The 24,140-nt window shown below is 53.9% G+C and overlaps 3 protein-coding genes across 4 annotated transcripts in view; 2 read left to right on the forward strand and 1 right to left on the reverse strand.

Annotated features, from left to right (window-relative positions):
* The window catches only part of LOC117876018 (probable G-protein coupled receptor 152), a 109,008-nt gene that overhangs the window by 58,533 nt on the left and 26,335 nt on the right, over positions 1–24,140 (forward strand). The window lies entirely within an intron of this gene.
* The window catches only part of LOC117876017 (probable G-protein coupled receptor 152), an 86,375-nt gene that overhangs the window by 33,106 nt on the left and 29,129 nt on the right, over positions 1–24,140 (forward strand). The window lies entirely within an intron of this gene.
* Positions 15,336–20,278, reverse strand: LOC117876019 (calcium-binding protein 2-like). The gene is made up of 6 exons (XM_034767711.1): positions 20,033–20,278; positions 17,749–17,779; positions 16,975–17,118; positions 16,491–16,600; positions 16,210–16,357; positions 15,336–15,364 (listed from the first exon to the last, which is right to left on the reverse strand). Exons 1-6 carry the CDS (start codon positions 20,276–20,278, stop codon positions 15,336–15,338), a joined length of 708 nt encoding a protein of 235 aa, XP_034623602.1.

The following is a 24,140-nucleotide window of genomic DNA, read 5'->3' on the forward strand; positions in this document are numbered from 1 at the left end:
TATGCTCTCTGTATGTGTGTATATATATCTCCTCAATATATGTTCCATTCTATATGCATCCGAAGAAGTGGGCTGTAGTCCACGAAAGCTTATGCTCTAATAAATTTGTTAGTCTTTAAGGTGCCACAAGTACTCCTGTTCTTCTTTGTGCGGATACAGACTAATACGGCTGTTTCTCTGAAACCTGTGTTGATTGAGGGCATCAAGAGAGAGGGTAGGGACAGGGGTTTTGTTTGATGGTCTGCCTGAGTCACAAGTACTACTTGACCTGCCTCTTCTCCACTGTTTAAAGACAGAGTTGATTAGGCTCCATAGATAGTCTTTTGTTTTGTTAAGTGATCACTACAGCTGAAATCACTGATAATCAGGTCTAAGTGCTTAGACCTGCTGTGGGACAGTGTTTCTGTGGAAGAGCTGGCCCAGTCTGCACTAGCAGCGAGGTTCCCCCACTGAGAGCTCAGCTGAAATCACTGAGCTGGGTGGAACCTCAAGAGACCAACTCCCAGCAAAAGGTGATGGTGCTAGGGTTACCATATCACCGGGTTTCCCCGGACATGTCTGACTTTTGGGTCTTTAAATAGCCGTCCGGGTGGAATTTGTAAAAAGCTAAAAATGTCCGGGATTTCCCCCCAGACGGCAATTTAAAGACCCAAAAGCGCTGACAGGGCAGCCGTGCTGGGGGAACCACGGCAAGCTGGCGCCACTCACCTTTCTTCCCTGGGGCAGCGTACAGCTGAGAGCTCCTGGTGCGGCGGTGTCAGCCCACGGGGCCTGCCGCCCAGCCGGCAGGAGCCTGCAGAGCGCAGCCCAGCCCCTGCCCCGGCACACAGAGAGGCAGCGAGGAGGTCTCGCTCCCCTGCGTGCTGTAGTGGGGCGGGGCCTGTAGCAGAGAGACCCCCCCCCCGCCCCTGCCCCCCTCCCCTCGACCCAACCCAACTGTAGGAAGGAGTCAGAGGGACTGGGAAGGACCTGCCTGCTGGATGCTTCCTGGGAGCGGCTCCAGGTAAGCACTGCTGGGCTCACCTGGCCCCCTGGCAGGTCCCTCTGGGGGGGCTCCCCTCAGCCCCCACCCTGACCCTGTTCCCTCAGCCTCCCCCACAGTGTCCCTCCTGTGCCCCCCACCCTCAATCCACTGCCCTAAGCCCCCCTGAACTTGTTCCCTCTGCCTCCCCTCCCCCGATCATCTCACCTGACCCACTGCCCTCAGTCCCCACCCTGACCCTGTTCCCTCAGCCTCCCCCGCAGTTCCTCCTGTACCTCCCACCCCGAACCCACTGCCCTCAGTCCCTGCCCCTGTTCCAACAGCCTCCTCCACAGTCCCCCTGCTCCCCCCAACCCACTGCCCTCAGCCTTGCCCTACCCCAAATCTCTTCTTCAGCGTCCCCTGTCATCCCACCCCAATCACTCCCCCTGCTGTCCCACCCCCTCAACTTCCCCCATTCCAGTCCTGCTCCCCTCTGTCTCATCCCCTCCAGACACTGTCCCTCTCCCCAACCCCCCGACCCTCCCCAGCCCAGCCCCATTGTCTCCCCTGCCCCACCCCACACAGCTCTCTCTACCCTGTCCCATTCATGCTCCCCTCAGCCCCTACCTTACTCCCCCTATCCCAGTCCTGTCCCCCTCAGTTCCTCCACCCTGCTTCCCCTGGTCCATCCCCACACACCCACCGACTCCCTCGACCTCCGTCCCCCCAATCCCACTGCCTGGACCTACCCCTGTCCCACTCAAGACATGCATGAAAAAGAAGCAATGGGCTTAAATTATAGCAAGGGAGATTTAGGTTAGACATTAGGAAAAACTTCCTAACTGTAAAGGTAGTTAAGCACTGGACAAATTACCTAGAGAGGTTATGGAATAGCAGTCATTGGAGTTTAAGAGGTTAGACAAACACCTGTCAAGGATGGTCTAGCTGTTATTACTCAGTCCTACCTCAGTGCAGGGTTTTGACTAGATGACCTGTTGATGTCCCTTCCAGTTCTACATTTCTGTGATTCACACTGAATTGCCTTGTGCCACTGTCTAGTAGTAGTGGCACACAATTCTCTGACATGCAGGTTTATAAAATTATAGTTAATATACAGTTTAGAGCATAGCAATTTTAAAGCTCTGCATGTTCAGACCAACTGAGCTGAAAATTGTGATCTTGTATTCAAAACTATTAAGATGTGGGCTGAAATAAAATCAGCATGAATTGCTCAACAATATCAATGGAATCAGCATTGTGCTGCTATATATTGTAAAACATTACAGTGATATCTTGCAAGTATTACATACCACTTGCGCAAGGCGGCGTGCTAACTAAGCATAACATTTTCCTGTTTCAACATTCTTAACTTTTATCCCTCCTAGAAGTTGTTTTTTTCCAAACACTGAATGCTGCTAAGTTATGAGTTTTAACAGGTTTTTTTTCTTTTAAACCACAGTACTGAATGTTATTCTAAAATTGTTTTCCAAATATTCTTAAACTCCCAGTTTATCCCCTGCTGATGTTCATTGTGAAAAGTATTGCAGGTCTAATAATAATAATATTTGGCACTTTTGTAATTCACTGTTCAACATGTGTTTTGTGCCCTTCTCTGGTGGATTTTTAGAGGATAACTGTATAGTTACCAGCTAAGGGAGTTATATCTTAAAAGCATGAGCTTCTACTACTTGAGTTCAAGTCTGGATGGCTCGGGTTCAATCTTTGTTGACTAGCTATGATGGAGGTTGCTACACTTATCCCTTTAATCAGAAGTTCTGAATATGCTTTGTTGTAGGTAGAACTAGCCTATAGTTAAGCAACCAAAAATTTAGAATGGGAAGTGTTGAAATGTTGGGAAGCCTTATAATTTTGCCAATCTGGAACGAACATCCCATCTGAGGGATGGGGGCGGGGAGAGAGGAGAGTGAGACAGGACCAGGAAACTGGGACAAGGAATCCAGTGGGGAGCAGTTGAAATCAGATGAGGAGCTGGGGCGGGTTAGACAGCAATAGGATAGACATAGACTGGAGGGGTTGGGGAAGAAGGGTCTTTGACTACTCGAGACCACTCCATTCTCCGAACATTTGATTCGTGGGAAGCAGGGGAGGGGGAGGAGCAGAGGGTGGAGCGTTCAGGGGAGGGGGAGGTGTTGGGGCAGGGACTTTGGGGAAGGGGCGGGGTTGGGGCGGGGACGGGGGCCCTTGAAGTGTCCTCTTTTTCCAGGACTGCAATGTGGTAACCCTAAATGAACAACAGTGGCCAGAGCGAACAGTGAGCAGCTGAAGGAACGAGCACGGTCCCTTCTTGCCCCCAACATGGCAGGTGAACTCATGTGAAAGCACCTCTGAACTCTGAGTTTCCATTGACCAAGGACAACACCAGTGAGTGTTAATGAGGCTGTTAAGAATGCTGGAGACACAACATAGTTCATGTGAACAAACATGGCTGTGGCATCATACTTTCTATTTAAGCAAGAGATACCACACACTACAAACTGGGGGCCAATGTTAAGTGCATTGTCGCTTGTTCATCCTGAAGTTGAACACTGGTTCTGAACAAGGCCAGCAAATGCTCACTATCTTTCTGCAAGAAACTCAACTGACTGGCTAGAATCATGTGGTGCAACAGTGAAAGACTCAACAGTTGAAAAAGTGAAGAACTTTCTCACTACATTCAAAAAATGTGCATACATGGCTGATGAATGCACCAATGCAAATGGGTGTCAAGTATTAAGTCACTGTGTACATTATCATGATATCAGTGGTAGGCCAGTACATGCATTTCTAGATGTTCAAGTTATAAAAGACACATCGCCTGCATCTCTGACAACCCACATCTTAGACAAGTTAAATGCTTGTCAATTAGGCCCCAAACAGATGGCTGCTTGTGCATTTGATGGAGCTGCAAACTTCTCTGGAAGACATGGTGGAGTACAAGTTTTGCTCAGAGAAAAGTGTAACCCTGATCTCTCCTATACAACTGCAAAGGCCATCTACTCCAACTAGCGCTAGTACGAGCTGCAGACTCTTCAAAAGACATTAAAAAAGCTATAAATTTAATGTCTTCATTATTTTTTTCAGCAAGAGTCCAAAAAGACTGACTATCTTGGAAAATATAGAAGATATACTGGGACTGACGTTCAAATTAGTCCAACCTGGGAAAACCCTCTGGCTTTCTCATGAGCGATCCTTGGCTGTTGTCTTAAAATTACTCCAGCCGTTATTACTGGCTTTGGAAAGTATCTACTAAGATGGGACGGAGCTAAGTAGTGAGGCTGGTGGATTGTTTTTGCTACTACATTCAGAGAAGGGAGGGATAGCTCAGTGCTTTGAGCATTGGCCTGCTAAACCCAAGGTTGTGAGTTCAATCTTTGAGGGGGCCATCTGGGGCAAAAATCTGTCTGGGGATTGGCCCTGCTTTGAACAGGGGGTTGGACTAGATCAGGAGTCGGCAACCTATGGCACGCATGTCAAATATGGCACGTGAGCCGATTCTGAATGGCATGCTGTCTGCCGGTGAGAGGAGGAGGGGCGGAGGGGCCGGAAAGTGCCACGCTGGGGGAACAAGCAGGGGAGGAGGGAAGCTTGGCTGCGGCAGGACCAAGCTTCTGCCTCCCGCTCCAGCAGGGGAGAGTGGTGTGGGGGTCCCACCACTGCTCAGCCTCCCCTGCCCACTGCTCAGCCTCCCCCGCCCACCGCTCTCCCCTGTGGGGGCAGTAGGCAGAAGCTTGGTCCTGTCACAGCCAAGTTTCCCTCCTCCCCTGCTTTTTCCCACAGCTTGGTGCATTCCGGCCCCTCTGTCCCTCCTCCTCCTCCCTCTCCCTGCCAGGATGGCCCTTGTGGGGGGGGGGGGGGAGGGGGAAGAGCGGCAGGCTGCACACAGCTCCATAGAGCAGGCAGAGAGAGGTAGAGAGGCCTGGGGTTAAGGGGTGGAACAGGGCATATCCCTCCCAGCCCCCTGCCATGAGCTGCTCAGGGCAGGAGGCTGGGAGCACCCCCATGAGCCGAGCACCCCAGCCTTCTGCCCTGACCTCCCCACACACACTCAGCCTTCTATCCTGCACTCCCCCACAACCCCCAGCCCTCTGCCCTGACCTCGAGTCGCCCCCAATACCCAGCCTTCTGCCCTGACCTCGAGTCGCCCTGCTCAGCCCACTGCAGGCCTAGGTGAACAGAACCCCAGGCTGCAAGTGGGCTGAGCAGGCTGGCGGCGTAAGATCAGCATTTTAATTTAATTTTAAAGGAAGCTTCTTAAACATTTTGAAAACCTTGTTTACTTTACATACAACAATAGTGTAGTTATATAATATAGACTTATAGAGAGAGACCTTCTAAAAAACATTAACATGTATTACCGGCACGTGAAACCTTAAATTAAAGAGAATAAATGAAGACTCGGCACACCACTTCTGAAAGGTTGCCTACCCCTGGACTAGATGATCTCCTGAGGTCCCTTCCAACCCTGAGATTCTATGAAGACTATTGCCATTCTCTTTCTCTCTTGTAAGTCTACTGTTAAAACCACTTGGGTCATTAAACAATGCCATCCAGGCATCTGCTACAACAGTAGTAGATCTTTGTCCAGCAATAGAAGCTAAATTTGGATTAATCAGAGATTAATGATTAATCATTAATCATAGAAAAGGTACTGGAAGAAGCAAAGACTTCAGTCCAGAAGTTGACTTCTAGATTCTACTCAACCTTTACATAACTCTTACAGATCCCTGTCCTATAAAACACCGACAGCTGAGTGAGGCACTACCAGCAATGGGGCTGCCATGTGCTCAGGACAGAATAGAGAATTTGAACACAGAGTGGAATATCATATGACGAATGAATGAAGATTTGACTTCAACTTCTTTTTATCATCATCACTAGTGGCTTGACCCAATCTTTATGCTATGCTTCCTGGGATGAAAGAAGTAGGAATTCATCTCTTGCTACTCCCTGTAACAACAGCTATAGTTGAGCATTCTTTTTCATCATTGAATAGAATTTTGTGTTCTGAAAGAAGTTGCCTTCTGCCTGATCATGTGAATGAACTAATGAGCATATCAATTGAAGAAATGGAAATACTCGACACTCGAGAAGCCACCAGAGATGAACGCATTGCATTCAAGAAGTTGATTAACAGAGTTGTGCAAAATTATAGCATGAAACCAAGAAGGATGTAGATGTTGTGCTTCATAGAAGGCATGAATAGCCAACTTTAATTTGTGTGATGATTTTAGAACGAGTTAAATCTAATAAAATGATCATGAAACATTTTTCAGTTTTTACTATGGTGCCATACAGCACACCTTCATCCTCATGGTCTTACCCCTCATTGGCCCTGACACACACACACACCCTAATTTCAATTCCTGTGGAAAACACTGGGGGAGGAAGATACCATCTATGAACTACGCAAGGCCACTGCAATGGCAGCCCAGTGGGGAAAGGGCAGTGCTAGAAGTAGCAAAGGGGATGCGTCCCTTAGGGAAGCAAGTGGGGCTAACATGAGCTTTGAGGTCCTAGAGCAGAAATACAGTGAGTCTGGGGGAACTGATGCCATCCACTCCATCCCCCACCCCAATCCCACTGGGGAGATGCTGACGCACACACCAAGGGAGCAAATCCAGATGAGGGTAGGGGTTGCAATGGGAGAATACACTCTCAGGTGCCCTTCTCCCCCAGCCCCACCCCTGGCTGTAACAGCCCAGCTGGGTGGGGCTCTCAGACCCCCCCCTCCAGCTGTTTTGCCAGGGGCAGAGAAAGAAATTAGATTACAAGCGCAGAGATCTCCCTGCTGCTGGAACCCAGTGGGTGTGACAGCCGACATGCTGGGAATTGAAGTGGGGTCCGCCAGAGCTAAAACCACAGAGCCACTACAGCTGGCGCTAGAGACCTGGAACAGACTCATAACTTCTCTGGATGGGCAACTGTAATACGCACTCACCTTGCTCTCTGCTGGCTGGGATCAGAACTGCTCATTTATATGCCATAGCCCCTCTACTGCTGGTGGGGATTCTCCTTTAGCTCAGCAGCCTGGACAGAAGGCTCTCAGGTCTATCCCCGCTGAAGAGCAGGGACACCTGGAAAGGCCTAGGGGGCCTCAGCCAGGTGATACCCTGTAGTGCAACAGCCAGCTGGAAGGCAGCATGGCAACCACAGGACTGGCCCATGGGACCTAACCCATGAGAAGCAGCTTTGCAGGACCCAAAAGCTGATTCTCTCTAGGAAGCTGGAAGCTAGGGGACTTGCCCCAGACCTGGAGCCTGCTCTGTCTCCAGCACTGAGATCCCCATGATCCACAAAAAGAGTTAGATCCCAGGGGGAAGTGCTGGAGCAATGGAGGGAAGTTGAGATGGAAGGCTGGCCCGGTGGTTATGGCACTGGCTTTGCGGGGGGCCTGGATTCAAGTTCCAGCTTTCCCATGTGCTCCCTGGATAACCTTGGGCAAATCACTGAGCCTCAGTTGCCTCATCTGTACAATGGGGATCACAGCACTGCCCTGCCTCATGGGGAGCTGCAAGGGTCAATACATTAAAGGGTGCACAGGTGGTAGCTTGTGTCAGCTGAGTGCACTGCACCCTATGGGCTCCTTGCATCCCTCCATCCCCCCACAGCTCCCTGGTGCCAACCTGCCATCCCCCTCTATTGCAGGGACTCTCTGCATCCACCCAGTCCCTGTGTATCTCCATTATCCCCCGCTAGGGACTCCCTCTGCCCCCCACTGGCCCCTTCCCCTGTATCAGGGCCACCCATCTCCCCACACACACACACACACACACACACATGCCAGGGGCTCAAGTATCAGGGGGTAGCCGTGTTAGTCTGTATCTACAAAAACAACAAGGAGTCTGGTGGCACCTTAAAGACTAACAGATTTATTTGGGCATAAGCTTTCGTGAGTAAAAACCTCACTTCTTCAGATGCATAGAGTGAAAGTTACAGATGCAGGCATTATATACTGACACATGGAGAGCAGGGAGTTACTTCACAAGTGGAGAACCAGTGTTGACAGGGCCAATTCAATCAGGGTGGATGTAGTCCACTCCCAATAATAGATGAGGAGGTGTCAATTCCAGGAGAGGAAAAGCTGCTTCTGTAGTGAGCCAGCCACTCCCAGTCCCTATTCAAGCCCAGATTAATGGTGTTGAATTTGCAAATGAATTTTAGTTCTGCTGTTTCTCTTTGAAGTCTGTTTCTGAAGTTTTTTTGTTCAATAATAGTGACTTTTAAATCTGTAATAGAATGACCAGGGAGATTGAAGTGTTCACTTACTGGCTTATGTATGTTACCATTCCTGATGTCCGATTTGTGTCCATTTATTCTTTTGCAGAGGGACTGTCCCGTTTGGCCAATGTACATGGCAGAGGGGCATTGCTGGCACATGATGGCATATATGACATTAGAGGATGTGCAGGTGAATGAGCCCCTGATGATGTGGCTGATGTGGTTTGGTCCTCTGATGCTGTTGCCAGAGTAGATATGGGGACAGAGTAGGCAACGAGGTTTGCTACAGGGATAGGTTCCTGGGTTGGTGTTTCTGTGGTGTGGTGTGTAGTTGCTGGTGAGTATTTGCTTCAGGTTGGGGGGTTGTCTGTAAGCGAGGACTGGCCTGCCTCCCAAGGTCTGTGAGAGTGAGGGATCATTTTCCAGGATAGGTTGTAGATCGTGGATAATGCGCTGGAGAGGTTTTAGCTGGGGGCTGTATGTGATGGCCAGTGGTGTTCTGTTATTGTCCTTGTTGGGCCTGTCCTGCAGTAGGTGATTTCTGGGTACCCGTCTTGCTCTGTCAATCTGTTTCCTCACTTCCCCAGGTGGGTATTGTAGTTTTACGAATGCTTGATAAAGATCTTGTAGGTGTTTGTCTCTGTCTGAGGGGTTGGAGCAAATTCGGTTGTATCTTAGGGCTTGGCTGTAGACAATGGATCGTGTGATGTGTCTTGGATGGAAGCTGGAGGCATGTAGGTACGTATAGCGGTCAGTAGGTTTCCGGTATAGGGTGGTGTTTATGTGACCATCAATTATTTGTACTGTAGTGCCCAGGAAGTGGATCTCTTGTGTGGACTGGTCCAGGCTGAGGTTGATGGTGGGGTGGAAATTGTTGAAGTCCAGGTGGAATTCTTCAAGGGCCTCCTTTCCGTGGGTCCATATGATGAAGATGTCATCAATATAGCGCAAGTAGAGGAGGGGCATTAGGGGACGAGAGCTGAGGAAGCGTTGTTCTAAGTCAGCCATAAAAATGTTGGCATACTGTGGGGCCATGCGAGTACCCATAGCAGTGCCACTGACTGCTGTGTGCACCCCTCCATTCCCCTTTTATCCAATATCACGTTCCCCCAATCTCCACCCCACCAGGGATTCCAGGTACCCCTGTAGAGGGGTTGCTCACCAGCCAGCGAGTGTGGCTGGAGCAGCCTTTTCAGCTCCAGCACCCCCTGGTCACAGTCACTGTTAGACCTGAGTGGCCCCTTCCCATGCCTCAGCCCTCTGGCCAGATCCCTTCCAGCCCCATTGCTTCAGGTGAATCAGTCCCTGAAGAGTGGACAAGTCTCTACCAGGAGTCTAGCTTAGTTGGACTTGCTGGTCAGTACTCATGGCATGAAGCAGGAGGGCTGAAGCCCAGACACACAATCACGGAGTCAGTGAGGCTACAGGGCCTACCCTGGAGGAAGAGTGAGACTCCTTGAGGGTCTAACACACTGAAGGGGTTCCTCCAAAAAACTTATTAAAAGATGCAGTGGAGCACCAATCCTGTGGGTCCATGGTAGTTGGTGTCAGCAGTGGGATATTGAATGCATCAGTAGTGTTTTGCAATACGTGACTTGCTGAAGTAAAAAACAAGGTTAGTCAAAGGAAAAGGCAAGAAAATGGCATATAACCATCTCCCTAAGAAGGACATCATAAACCTGTGTGGGGCGAGAGGATTAAGCATTGGGAAGCTCAACAAGGAGCAACTGATTGTATGGCTGGAGAAGGATGATTGGACCAAGAACAGATTCCAGACCCAGCTGAAGTTCCAAGGGGATCTGTATGTGGGCTGCAGCCAGCCAGCTACACATGGATGATGCTCTGGCTTTCACCAGCCTTGACTATATTGCAGGGTGACACTAACACACCCCCAAGATCAAGAAAGGCTGCAGCCATGGCAGCAGCAGGGTAGCCTCAAGACCTGATTCCCCTTCCAGCAGGGCACTTTCATGACTGGGTTCCCCATCAATAGACTTAAAGTGGTGAGAATTGGAGCTGGGAGCTTCATATAGAGCAGCAGAGACTGGAGGACCGTGCAAGGGAGGGAGCTGACCAGGAGAAGCAGCAAAAACATGAGAAAGAACACAGAAGCAGGAACTGGAGATGGAGAAATGGATGTGGGGAAAGACCTCGGGGATGCCAATCCTCAGGAAACCTAGATACCAAACAGTTGCCCCAGTTTAAGGGAATGATATAGATGCTGACATCACTGCCTTTGAGAAGACTTGTGATTTGAACCACGATGACCCTGCTGACCAGCTCCAATGTCTTACCCCCTAACTCGGTACCCGGGTACAATCCAGACTTGTGAGTAGCTGCTCTCTAACCTGGAGTGCCCTGTGCTGCCCTTTCCTGGCCAATACACATTCATATAAAGTCCATCATTTTATTAATAGAAATGCTATGCACCCCGCCTGCTGTCCCAAATGGAGGTTCTCAAACACTTCCGTTTAAACACACTGGATTAGATAAAACAAGTTTATTATCTACAGAGAGCGAGCTTTGAAGTGAATACATAATGAGGCATAAAAGTCAGAAAAGGTTACAAGAAAAGTAAAGATAAAACACAACTAAAGTCTCACTGAACAAACTATGTTAAATTCACAGCAAAATTTCTCTCACCACATGCTCTCAACAGTTTTACCAGCCAAACATCCGAGGCCAGGCCCCCTTCTTCTGTGTAATGGCTGCTTCCTTTGTTCCTTCTGGTGCAGCAAATCGATGGACAGAGTGAAAGGAAGGAGGAGGAGTCCCTTGGGATATCTGCCCCTTTTTATAGACCTGTCCCCACTTTGAGATGCATTTCCAGCTGGGAACAGGCGACAGGCAACTTGTGTGGAGTGGAACCCCAGGCTGATTCTTTGCTAAGATGTAGGTTTTTTGGTTTGGGTTTTTTTTTTTTCCCCCTTCCCCTTTTCCTGCCAAAGAATGGCCACTTAGCAGGTAATGGCCCTGCTTGTTGACACCAGGCTGAGGCATCCGTTTGCCCTTCCTTTCTGAGGAACTGGTTTGGCCACTCCCCAGACATTTCTGGAAAACCTACTTCTAGTCATGTCTACTCCCCTTATGTTTAGAACTTCCTACAGAACGCGTCTATGTATATTTTGCCATGATATTACTGATCAGCAAATTATGATTTTTTTCACTGATACCTCCCAAGGCATACCTTGTACAATCGGGTGTGGACACGGGGTACAGTCTGTCTCACTCGGTCCCAAAGCAATACAGGTGTTCAGCCAAACGGACAGAGTTGATATTGGGGACCATGAACAGTTTGAAAAGATTCTACTGCTTAAGTCTGAAATGACATCTGAGGTTTACAGGAAAAGGTTTGGAGTGTTTGCAAAAGATCAAGGTTCTGACACATATGGAAGCCATCAGGTGTCACTACACTGGAGGATTTTGGGAACAATTCTATAAGATACATCCCCACAAGCTTAAAACATGGTTAGCGGACAGAAAGCCTAAGGCTGAGTGGGAGCCGAAGGTTAATGGGAAGACATTCATGGGCTGGAGGGACTGTGGGGCAGAGAGAACCCTTGCTGGTGAAACCCCATCAAATCCTGAAAGGCAGGACAACGTGAGGTAAGGTTCCAAATGGGAAGCCATTGACCCTACCTATGGCTGAGATTCCTGGGCAGACACAGGAAGGATCGGGGTGGCTGGTCTCCAGGATATCAGCTTTGATTCTTGGGAATGAATGTGTCACTTTAAGACAAAATTCAGCCCCTCTTGCTGGACCAGCCCAGGGTTTGAACCAAGCAGACCGGAGGTGTTAGTGATAGTGCAAACAGGGAGAAGGAGGAAAGGTTGTTAAAGTCAGGAGACCTGGCTGTCTGTAAGCAGACAGATGTACCTATGTGGGTTAGAGGAATGGACCCAGCCATCTCCGCACAGCAGATGTGAGTCACACAGGCTCAAGCACAACTTCCCTGAGGCCTGCTGCTGTGACCAAGGGAGCCAGCCTGGGGAAGTAGAGGCCGAGCTGGGTCCAGTGGCGGCTGAGGCCCTAGCTGAGCATGGGAGGGAGGACATGGGCAGGGCAGGACAATTGCCAGACACGTTTGCCCTGTTCAGGGTGGGAGAAACCCCAGGGAAGGGTAAAGCAGCTGAACGGCGGCTACTGGACATGGAAACAACTTATCAGGGCATGGCCATGGAACTGATGGGTTCTCCTACCCAAAAGAGCCTGAATCACAGCCCATCGGGGCAGGGGGCCCTAAGACAGGACTCTGTCCTGAGGGTGAGGGCAACAGGTTGACCCCACCAGCAGAAATGTGTTCCCGGCATATGCATAGCCCTGGCCTTGAGACGCAGCTCCAGAGGGGGCCTCCAGTGTGGGGCACCCCCAGAATCCATACCTAAGCACCCCTAGGACACCGGCGCCCCAGAGATATGGCTGGGTTAAGACCAACCTTGCAGGGAGACAAACCTACACTGATACCCCACCAGATGCTCATGGGGTCACTTCCTAGACAACCTAGGTGTCAGGACACCCTGGGCTGCAGCCAGGATGGCTGACCCATGGAGGAATGTGGATTCCCTCCCCTCATCTTTCAGAGAGGATGGTAGAGAGAGACAGAGAGGAGGTAGTGGCAGGACTCAGTTTCAAACCCAAAGGTTCCGGAGTGGCCAAAGGGCTGGGGGCCACATGAAAACTTCCTATGTGCATCCTGCTCATGTCATCAAACAGACGAGACCGAAGGGAGGACGTGAAACTTCTCTGCCCTGTGCTGTAAAAACTGTACACTTGGTTAGAAACTGTGCTGTACGCATCTCACAAGTGCCAAGTAGAACTGCTACCATGGAAATGGGCACTATGCTGGGGTGTCTCCGAATAACCATGGTGGTCTCGAACCTCCCAGGTCAGAGGATAAAGCAGCCCTGCTCTGTTCGGCCCCCGAGGGAGAAAAGCTGTGACGAAGTGGGAATCTTCTGTAATATTTTTTATGAATCTTGTATGCCTCGGTTTCCCTCTGTACTCTGTGTTGCTAGCCAGTTTGGGAGTGGAGAGTTAAATCTGCTCTTGGGGGGCAGTGCAGGGCAGGAGAGGGGGTGTCTGGGCCCTAATGAATAGGGTCATCGGGGAACTGGTTGAAACTGACCCAGCTCAAGAGAGGGTCCTGAGGGACAAGGGGAAGCCCTAAGGACTGGGCACTGGGCAGCAGGCAGGACTTGTATGACCTTGCCTGGAGCCAAAGGATTGGGAGGGGACCAAGAGTAGGCTTCTGGAAGAATTGGCCCGACTAAGGACACCAGAGAGAGACAGTGCCTGAGATGGAATCCGCTACAGCGAAGCAGGTGGTTTGCTTGGGCTTGGCCAGAGGGATTGTGCTTTACTTTCCTTTCTCTGGGCTACCCTCAGGACTTGGAAAGCCATGTGCCAGGGGCCTAACCAACCCTGCTTTGGTTGGAAAAGCTGCCCTGTGTCACTGCAAACACCGGCTGGGGTGCATCAGGCCCTGGAGAGTTACACATTCCTAAGAGGACATCTGGCTCAGTTGGCCTCGCTGGCCAGAGCTCACCATGTGAGGCAGGAAGACTGGAGTCCAGAGGCAAGTGAGGTTATGTGGCCGGCCCTAGAGGAAGAGTGGGACCCCCTTGGGGGCTTGGTCCACTGAGCAGAGTCCCCCAAAGCAGTGGTTCCCAACGTTTTTCTCTGCCGTGGCACACCTTGATACCATCATGTGACTCCCGTAATGTCAAGTTCACATGACCATGGTGTAACGTTGCGTCTATCATAGGCCACTCTTAATTTTGACTCATGAATATTCAGGAACCAATCCAGAACGAGGCTAGTAGGGTTAAAATCAAAACAAACATGGCAGCTAGCGTTAGATCGCGATCTGTTGTTTGTGCCAGAATTAACATTTTCAGACAGTGGAAACTAACATTAAAGCTAAATATAAGAACTCTGGACATAAGCATGCTCAGTGGAGACAGAGACACGCCCTTGAGAATAATGTTTTGAGATGACAAGCAATTAATAGTTAATCATTTCTGCTCATTCCTAAAATAGTCTTCCCAAGTGCGTGTCACTTTCTTCGCTGTTTTTAAATGCGATATAATTACTTATAATGCCGTTCCAGATCTGGCTCGTTCCAGCTATTACCTTAAGTCAAATGTAAATATAAAACGTAGGCTTGAATTGTATGTCTTATTTTATGTGCATCGTCATCAAAGGCTCATTGCAGCACATTGCATTCATCAGGGCACGTCCGTCTGTGTTTACTTTTTCTCCCTTAGCCTCACTTTGGGGAATGGAATGTGACGTGTGCATGGTATTAGAAAGGGGCCTCGTCCCGGTAGCAAACGTACATACTGCCATCCAGCTGCAACGCTCGTTAGAATACAAGGGAAGGTTCTTTGTTCTCACATATAGTTTTTCAAAAAATTCCAGAGCCCACCTGTTGGGGACTGCTGGCACAGCAGTGTTCCGCGGCACACCGGTCGGGAAACACTGCTCCAAGGGACTGTGGAAAAGCCAGGGTGTAATGCCGACCCTGTGGATCCGTGACAGAGGGCAAATGGAAACAGCACCACTGTTAATGCTCTGTCATCGCCGGGCATTTTAGCAGAGCCATTCAGTGAACAAGGGGATGGGGAGGAGCTGGAGTAGTGAAGGGTTGGGTGGTCTCCCCCACTCCAAACTAGCCACTGGTGGGGAGGGGGGATTTCCCTGACTTGGGGCAGGAGCAGGAAGGTGGGTACCTAGAGCAGCTCATGGGCTGGGCTGGAGGTGGAGACCAGCACAGGACAGCAGCAAAGACGGGCTTGGGGGGACAGTACGATTGGGAGTGAGGGGAGACTATCTGGGATCCCAGCTGGGGAGAAGGGCCTGGCCTAGTCAGAGCCTTAGCAGCCCCCAATGGGGTTGCCAACTGGGCATTCAGGCCCTGCCCCCTGGCAACGCACGGTGAGAGAGAGGGGCCAGCAGAGGGGCAGGCAGACCCAGAGGGAGGGGTCTTCTTAGAAAGGCCCATAAGGGAGTTGCGAGGGAACTTCCTGCTGGCGAAGAAGGGGGGTCACCAGCTGTCAAGAAGCAGGGATTCACTTGGAGCTGCTTGGGTCCCCCTGGGGGCTGGAACGGCGACGGCGATGGGGGGTGAGGGCCTCCCTCCCCGAGGCCTTGTTAGCGGGAGGACAACATCATCACAAACTCTGAGAGAGACACAACGTGGGATCTGGAGTGAGCGAATACCAGCGCCTCCCTCTGCACATCCGGCACAACACAGCCTGACTGCACTGTCCTGTGCTGTCCCCCACTGCAGCCCACTCCTCCACCCCCTGGACTGTACCCCTAGCCATGGCTCCCCCTACCAGGCTTCAGGAGGCTGCAGCCCATCCCAAACTGTGCAAGTGGAGCTTCTGCATCAGGGGGCATGGGGCTGAGGGGGTCTGTGGAGAGCAGGGCAAGGGCTTGGAGCAGCCAAAGGGCAGGAATCATGCCCCCGGGAGGCAGGATGCTGGGGGGAGATTGTCCCCTTCACTCCCCAGCCATCACTGCCCCTCCTTTCATGTGCCCCTCCCCAGTCCTAGCTCTGGCTCCCTCCCCTGCTCCATCCAATCCCACAGCAGGCAGCTCTGCCCCAGGCACCACCCACCCCAACCCTGTGAAAAAACAGCCCCCCTAGGGCTGCAGAAAGTGGGGCTGAGCCTCACCCTGTTCTGAAAGGGGTGGGGGGTGGCTCTTTAGCCCAGAAACCTAGACCCTATAGCTCTGGGTTAAAGGCCCAGCACACAACTAAACACAAGGGGGAGAGCACAGACAGGACTGGGGAAGGGGGTTGTCACAGGAAGACACTGGTAGGGAGAGAAGCGGGAGGTCTCTGTAAGGATGCATCCTTGCTGGAGGGGCGGAGGAGATATCCCCATGGCTCAGTGTGGAAGGAGGTGGGGGATCTCTGGCACCAGTGGATGGGAGGCAGGTTCCCAAAGGCCAGTGCAGTTAGTGGGGGGAGAGGAGTCCCTGGGTCAATGGGTGGGGGCTGCAAAGCGTCTCTCACCATCAAAGTCCACATGGCCATCCCCATTGAGGTCAACATCGCGCAGGATCTCCTCCACTTCCGGCAGCGGGACCTGCTCCCCCAGCAGGGCCAGGAGGGCGTCCTTCAGCTCTGTGCTGCTGATCTCCCCATCCCCGTTCCTGTCCAACTGGGTGGGGGGTGGGGGGGAAGAGAATGGAGTGAATGTGGGATGGCCAGGCTGGATGGGTGCCAGCCACATCCCCGCCCTGCTCCTCCTCCCCCCTGAGCCCATGTTCCCCCTTCTTCCTATGCCCCCATACCTCACGGAAGGCAATCTTGAGCTCACGCACCCCCACCATGTGGGCCGTCTCCTCACGCAGCTTCGGACCCATCATCTCCACAAAGTCCTCAAAGTCCACGCGCCCACCCACTGTGGAAGAGACACGGAGATCAGTGCCCAGCCCCTGCAATGGGGAGGGGTCCCACGGAGGGAAGTCGTGTGAGGGGAGGGGTGTCTCTCTGGGGCCAGGGTGGGGGGCCATGGGGGGGGGGGAGCAGGGTGAGGGGCGGGGGTCTCTCTGGGGCCAGGGTGGGGTGCCATGGGGAGGAGCAGTGTGAGGGGAGTGGGGTCTCTCTGGAGCAGGGGCAGAGGCAGGTCCCACGGGGGGAGCAGTGTGAGGGGAGTGGGGTCTCTCTGGAGCAGGGGCAGGTCCCACGGGGGGAGCAGTGAGGAGGGGTCTCATGGATGGGTGGGATGCTATGCGGGGAGGGACCCCTGGGGGTACAGCCATTCCCCCCACTCACTCCTCATCTTGATGTGCTGGGAGATCTCAATGAGCTCCATCTCGGTGGGCATGTAGCCCATGGTGCGCATGCAGGCGCCCAGATCCTTGTAGCTCACGAAGCCATCCTGGTCCGTGTCAAACTCCTTGAAGGCATCCAGCAGCTCTGCCGAGGGGAAGAGTCAGAGCCGCCCTCAGCACTGGGGTGCCTACCCCGGGCATCCCCAGGGGGGCTCCAGGGAACCCAGCCGCAGTAGGGTGAGGGCTGGGTCAGAACCAACCCAAATTGGCCATAAGTGTGTGAGGGGTGACCCCTTCTTTGGCCACTGCACTGATGCCACCCAGCGCCCATGACCCTGCCACCAGGACCCCCAGGGATGCACGGTGAGGGGTTCCACCACTAGCAGTGCTTCCAGCCGGCGCGCCCCCTAGTGGTCGTTCTAATCATAAAGTGGACAATGCCAGGTGGGCTATGCTACCCAGAATCTTCTGCTGCAGGCTGAGTGAGCCTGAGTTTGCAGAGATACGTTCTAACCCAGGACAGGGTCACAACTTGGAGAATCTAAAAATAAATCCAGACCCACCCACCCCCCCGGGCGGCAGGCACTGTGCCCTTCCTTGTGTCCCTGGTCCTCAACCCACAGGGGGCTGGGCATGGTTGAGAGACGGACACAATCCATTGCCCCACCTCTGAGAGGGCAAACAGACATGACCAGGCCCCAGTGCCCCCCTGCCAGAGGCAACCCCCCACTCGTGCTCGAGAGCCCCGCAGCCACCAGGGCTCCTGCCAACTCACCATCCAGTTCTATTGGGGACAGATCCCGCTCCTGGGGGCAGAAACAAGAGCAGTCAGTTAGACCCCAGGAACATGGGGTGGCCCCCCTTAGATAGGCCGCCCCAGTATGGAGCCAGGGAAACCCTCCCCACAAAACCCACCTCTAGGAGCCATGACAGCAGGGCAAGCGGGGTTAGGAGCCAGGGCGGGCGACAGCAGGAAAGCACTAAATAGGTAAAACTGCCCCCATCCCAGGGCAAGCAGGGATTAAACAAGGCAAGTGGGGGAGGAGGGCAGAGGGTAGAGAAGCCCCCCAAAGCAAGCAGGGGTGGAGGAGAGGGGCTCCATGCCCAGGGTGTTTCTGTGACTCCCAGAGATGCTGGAAGCTCAGTGCAAATGCCCCCACCCACTGCCCTTTGTAACTCAATCCCCATCAGCTTCCCCACTAGGATGCCAGGCTTGAACAGCCGGGTCAGCGTGGGCAGAGCCGCATGCTCCAGCCCCACAGCACAGGGAGCGCCCCATGCCAGCCTGCCTCAGCCAACTGGCCCCCCACTGTCCAGCGCCTGAACCTGCCTGTGCCCCCGCCCCAGGGCCAGATCAGAGCCGGTGCCCCCTAGAGGGGAAAGGCCCTGTGTTCCATTTGCTGCCCCCTGAGCCAGGCAGTCCCCCCGCCCCAGGGCCGGATCGGAGCCTGCACCCCCTAGAGGATTTTGGGCTGGGCAGTGATATTTTATTGGAGAAATGTGGGGAGGGGTCTCATTTCTCTGAGCGCACACCTCATTATGTGGAGGAGTGATGTGAAGGGTACAGCGGGGGAGGGAGGGCACAAGAGGTGCTGTTAGGGTGTCAACTTCATTTAGAAGTCACAGAAGTGGGTGAGAAATCCCAGCCAAAATTAACCTGCTGAAACTGGGATTAAGGAGATTGTGAGCAAAGCTGTGATCTCCAGCCCCAGCCTGGCTCAACAGCCAGCTCCCAGTGTCCCCCACCCACACTCCAGTCCTCCAACAGTTCCCGTTCAACCCCTACCCCACTCCCCCCAGAAGGGCCCTGCTCCTCCCTCCATCCCCTGAGGGCCTCTACTCCCACTCCCCTGGAGGGGCTGACCTGCTCCCCCATCTCTGACTGGCCCCGGCACTGGCCGCCCCACGCCCAGGGATAATGGGATTGGCAGGCTCCCAGCAGGGAGCTGAGAAGGGGCTATTTATACCAGCTAATCGGGGTGACAGGGTGCAGGCAGCAGGGCCATTGTTAAGCCCCAGGGGCGCCATGCCATGCTGCAGCCCACTGAGCCGCCTGGGGGGGCAGAGAAGGACCCGGAGGACTGGGCTCCATCCCTCCAGGCTCTTGGCCCCAGGAAATGATGGGCACCGATGAGGCTTCCCCATTTCACATCTGGGAATGGGGACCGCTGAACCACTGGGGACTGCAGTGCCCCATTCTCCCCCGCCCCTTGGGCCCCTTCGAGCCTGCCCAGCACCTCCTCTCTCTGGAGGAGCCTGGGGGCAGGGTGCCTGCCCCCCAGCACCGTTCTGGGCATCAGAGAGCTGTACCCGCTGCACAGACACCCTGCCCAGCTGCCCCTATCCCACCCTAGCATGCCCCCACCATGATCGTGCCCGCCCAGCCATGGCCTGCCCACCCCACCCACACAATCCAGCTAGTCATGCCCCAACCCACCCCAAAGTACCCCCCCAACCAACACCATCCAACCAGCCATGCCCCCACTGCCTCCCTGCTGCAGCTGCCCCTCCTCTCCCAGCCCACCCCCACACAGCACCCCCCCACCTCACGCCCACCCCTTCTCTCACCACTGCCTTGTCCTCTCCATTCCCGCACTCCCCTAGCACCTTTTTGCCTATCCTTCCCCCTCTTCGTACCCTTGATCCATCCTCCTCCCCTAGTGCCCAGTCCTCCCGGCAATCCATCCGCTCCTCCTGCCCCCACACACCCATACCCCACCGCCGCACCTGTATCTCTGCTCCCATCCCCTGTGCCTCCATGCCCTGCCCCATCCCACCCCCATGTCCTCATCCCACTCTGCCCCCCATGCCCTGCCCTCTGCAAACCCCCATGCTGTGCCCCATCACTGCTACCATTCCCATGTACCCATCCCTGCCCCCCCCCCAGTGCCCCATCCCCACCCCACACCCAGCACTTCCATGCCCCACCCTGGAGCCCCATGCCCTGCCTCCCACTCCCAGAACCCCTATGCCCTGCCCCACACCCAGTGTCCTCATGCCCTGCCTCCCTGGTGCCCCCATCCTGCTCTGCCCCCGCTCCCCACCCCAGGCCAGCGCACCCTGCCGAAGACAGTGTTGAGGAAGGGCGAGTAGGCCTTGTTGGCATCGGCATGGCCGTTGGCGTGATGCTTCTTGCCGTGCTTGCGCCCGTGGCTGGAGTGGGAGCTGCGGCGTGACTCGGAGCCAGGGCTCTTGCTGGCTTTGGGCTCTTCCTCCTCCTTAAGGGGCGCCTGCTCCCCCTTATTCGGGTCCTGACCCCCTTTGCATGTCTCCGACTCGACCTCGTCAGGCCGCTTGTGGGGCATGGGGCCGGGCACCGGGGCGCGGCAGCCGGCTCTGGGACAGGCGGCTCCAGGACAGGCACAGAGCGAGGGGACGGGAGGGCAGGGCCTTAAGAAGGAGTCAGAGAAATCCTCTTATTTCCCCACCTCCACCTCCAGGAGCACCAGGGCTGGGGGGGCAAAGCCAATTAGCTGGGATTACAGGCAGGAAACTGGCAGCTCAGCTGCTCCAGCATCAGCCCCACCAGTATGGATCGCTGCCTCCCACCGATGCCCCCTGGCATCTCCCAGCTCCCTGTCCCTCCCCACTGCCCCCCACGGCTCCCCCTCCTCTCCTCTCCTCATCCCCTCCCCACTACCTCCCATGGCTCCCCTTCCCCTCACTACTGCCCCCCAGCTCCTCTCCCCTCCTTATCCCCTCCCCACAACTCTTCAGCTCTCCCTCCCCACAACTGTCCCTCCCCACAGCTCCCCCTCCTCTCCCTACTGCCTTCTTGTCACGGGCTCACAGATCAAGCCCACCCCCCCCGTGCGGTCCATGGGGGGAACCCCCTTCAGTGAGACAGCCCTTCTCTGAGAGCAGCGGAAACTACCTCAAAATGGGGGCACCATGAGCACCCAAACTGTGGCCCCGCCTCCCTCATGCCAGGCATTGCCCCTTCGCCCGGAGCCCTGTCCTTGCGCCGTCCCACCTCCTGGAGCCGCACTTCTCAGAGCCTTAGCACACCTGTTTCTCGCTGTGGGCCCCCTCAAGGAGGCCACTCGCTCTGGACCCCCAGGGCCTCCACTCCTCAAAGGGAATAATGCAACCCCATCCTCTAGACTGGAGCGACACTCAGCCAGCGTAAAACAGGAGGGTTTATTGAGCATCTGAACACAGCATAGGAAACTCTCAGGGCCCTCAGACCTGGCCTCCCTCAGCACAGTACATCCAAGTCTCCACTGCATCCAGGTGGGTCCTGCCTGCTCTCTCTCTCCAGTCCTGAGCCCCCCTGCTTCCAAGCTGGGCATCTGATATCACCTCCCCCAAGCCCCACCTCTGTCCATTGTCTTCTTTCCAGGTAAACAGGGTTGCCTGGACCTCCTCTCCTCTCCTCTGTCCTCTGGCCCCCTCTGGCTGGAACCGGCTGGTTAGGTCTCTCTGGGTCCGGGGTGGGGTGCCATGGGGGGGAACAGTGTGTGGGGGGGGGTCTCTCTGCACCAGGGACAGGTCCCACGGGGGAGCAGTGTCTTCTCTTTGCAGCCCATTGTCCTCCCAGAACTGGCCAGAACCGGCTGCGACTCCTGAGCTGGGCCTCCAGGTCACCAGTCGCTGGGCTATCCATTCTACAGGCCATTGGCTTGGGTCCCAAGTTCCCTCGCTGGTCCTCTGTAACAACAACTCCCTCTCCCATCACCTCGTTAAACCAGTAACACCCAGGGAAAGGGAGTCCCACCCCCTCTGCTGCAAACCATTGGAAAAACAAGGAAAACACATGACAATCCCCCACTTCATCACACCTCCTACCCCCAGCTCTCCCTCCCCTCCACTCCTCAAAACTCCCCTTCCCCCCTCCCCTCCCTTCCCCTCCTCACCCCTGGCCCGCCCTTCCCCTTGCTTCCCTTCCCTTACCATTGCACCACCCACAGCTCCCTGTCCCCTTCCCACTCTGCTGTCTGCCCAGCTCTCTCGCCTGCCCACTGCCCTCCTCTCCACACAGCTCGCCTTCCCCCTACACTCCCCCTGTTGTGCCCATCCCTACCACTCCTGCTGCCCCCTCTCCTCACTCACTCTTCCCAGCTTTCACAGCCTGGCCTAGAAACTCATTTCCACACCCCTGGGCCACTACCCAGTCCTGCCTGGAGAAACTGGGGGTCCCCTGCTGGGGAGGGCGGGCTGGGCAGTGCAGGCTCCTCCCCCTCCCTAGTGTCCCAGCACCCCCTGCTGGGGAGGGCCCCCTGTGTTAGAGCTACTGCCTCTGGATACCCAATGGCAAATCCACTATAACCAAGATATTCTTTCCCCTTTGGGTAGGCATAGAACCCACAGTGTCCAATGCTTAAATGTGTCTTGTGTCAGCAGCAAAGGGTGCAGAGGAACTCACTGGGGTCCTTCAGGTCTCTTACTACTGGCATTTGTCCCAAGATCTGCAATAGTCTCTCACATCACTCTCCATCCCTGACAAGTAAAAATCCATCCTTCTTTAACCCCTCATGGGGCCTCTGTGCTCCCACATGCCCAGCCAAAGGGCAGTTGCAGGCCTGCAACTATTCACCACCACCCCCAACAGGCACTGGGGAGGCACAAGTCTGCTTGTAAGGTTTCCCAGGGCTTTTGTTGTTCCCCAGGAGCTTCCCCGTACAACCTTCCTGACTCTTCAGAAACCCTTTCTCTGCTTCCTCTCCCTGGGGTTCCCGAGGGGTGGCCCTGGATGCTTTCTAGAGTTGGGGCCGCTCTCTGCTCCAGGCTGGCAGCTGCTAGCTGGGACAGTGTCTTCAGTTACAGGGGTTAACTCCCCCACCCAGCCCAGCCCCGAGGCTATTCTGCTTTCCTCTGCTACATGGCACTTGGTATCAACCTCTCCCACACCTGAAAGCATACTGCTTTCTCCTGCTGAGCTCGAGCTGGCTGCACCCTCCCCGCTGCTCCCAGTGGTTTCTTGGTCTTTACCATTTCCTTCTGGGAGCAGAACATTGCGTTTTTGCAGCAGGTTACGGCATTAACAGCTTTCATCAGCGTTCAGCCATTCTTTCCCACCAGCCCTTCTGCTTTTAAGGTACCCACCAAACCTTCTCACTCCAAACAAGAGCAGGGGAAACTATCTCAAAGTGGGGGGACTATGAGCACCCAAACTGTGGCCCCACCCCCCCTCATGCCACGCATTGCCCCTTCTCCCCAAACCCCATCCTTGCACTGCCCCATCTTCCCAAGCCCCCAGCCTTCACTTGCTCCTCTATGCCCCCTTTCCTCCCCCCATCACTCCCCCTTATGGCTGGTAACAAGTGATGGGTCCATGGCCCCCTGATCCCCCTGACTCCAAATGCACTTTAGCAAAGGCACAGGAGTTTTCTATTGTCCCAGTGCCAGGAGATCTACCCTTCCTCCCTGCAGCTTGTCACAGTCCCTCACCATCCTTTCTCTGACCAGAGAAATCTGGGCCCCACTGTCTCCACCCTCGGCATTCTTTACCATTCATCTTTCATAAACTCCATTGGTGGAGACCTCACAAAATTCATCAGGCATCCCTCAAACACCTCTGTGTTAATGACAGCTGTATTAACCTGGGCCGGACAAGACATAGGTGTGACACACAGACCCGGTTATGGTTCAAACTCTGTGTCAGCGACTCTTGGCACACCTGACACACTCGCTACACCTAACACACAGTTGTCACGCTCTAGAGCCAAAAGGTGGCATGTATGATATCATTGGAAAAACAAACAGCTCTCTGATCATTAATATCCTTGGGTGATGTATGTCTGGATCTGTAGAAAGAGTCATAAATATAGGCCAGAATTATGTTCTTAAAATATGTTTGGCAAGCAATGCATAAGCCCAGTCTGCCCTGGACAAAGAAATGGATGTTTGTGTGTCTGACCAGCCTCACCCTCAGGCAGAGTCAACGAAGGCACCTTTACATAAAAGGTAAACAAAGCCGTCAACCTAGCGAGTGGGGGAGATAGCATCTTAGCTGTAAAGACAGGGGGTCCGGACCTCAAATGAATCAACTGATTATCCACAATATTACCAAAGCGTATCAACAAAGGTCTTTTATGAAAGCTAATGACAAACTGATGATTGATATCATTGTGAGATGTCAGTATTAACACTCTATGGGGAATTATGGATGCTCACTGATATCATGCTTTAAAATCTGTGACCAGATAAAGGGAGAAATGTTTTTTT

This window comes from Trachemys scripta, chromosome 4 (genome assembly GCF_013100865.1).
Source record: "Trachemys scripta elegans isolate TJP31775 chromosome 4, CAS_Tse_1.0, whole genome shotgun sequence".
NCBI classification, from domain to species: domain Eukaryota; kingdom Metazoa; phylum Chordata; order Testudines; family Emydidae; genus Trachemys; species Trachemys scripta.

Bases quoted from the DNA above. Each gene is read 5' to 3' on its own strand.
- LOC117876019 (XM_034767711.1), bottom strand. From the start codon at position 20,278: ATGCCCCACAAGCGGCCTGACGAGGTCGAGTCGGAGACATGCAAAGGG. The intron at 17,780-20,032 runs GTGCGCTGGCCT...TTCTGCCCCCAG, and splicing joins TCAACACTGTCTTCGGCAGG to GAGCGGGATCTGTCCCCAAT. The intron at 17,119-17,748 runs GTGAGTTGGCAG...TCCCCTCGGCAG, and splicing joins GTCCCCAATAGAACTGGATG to AGCTGCTGGATGCCTTCAAG.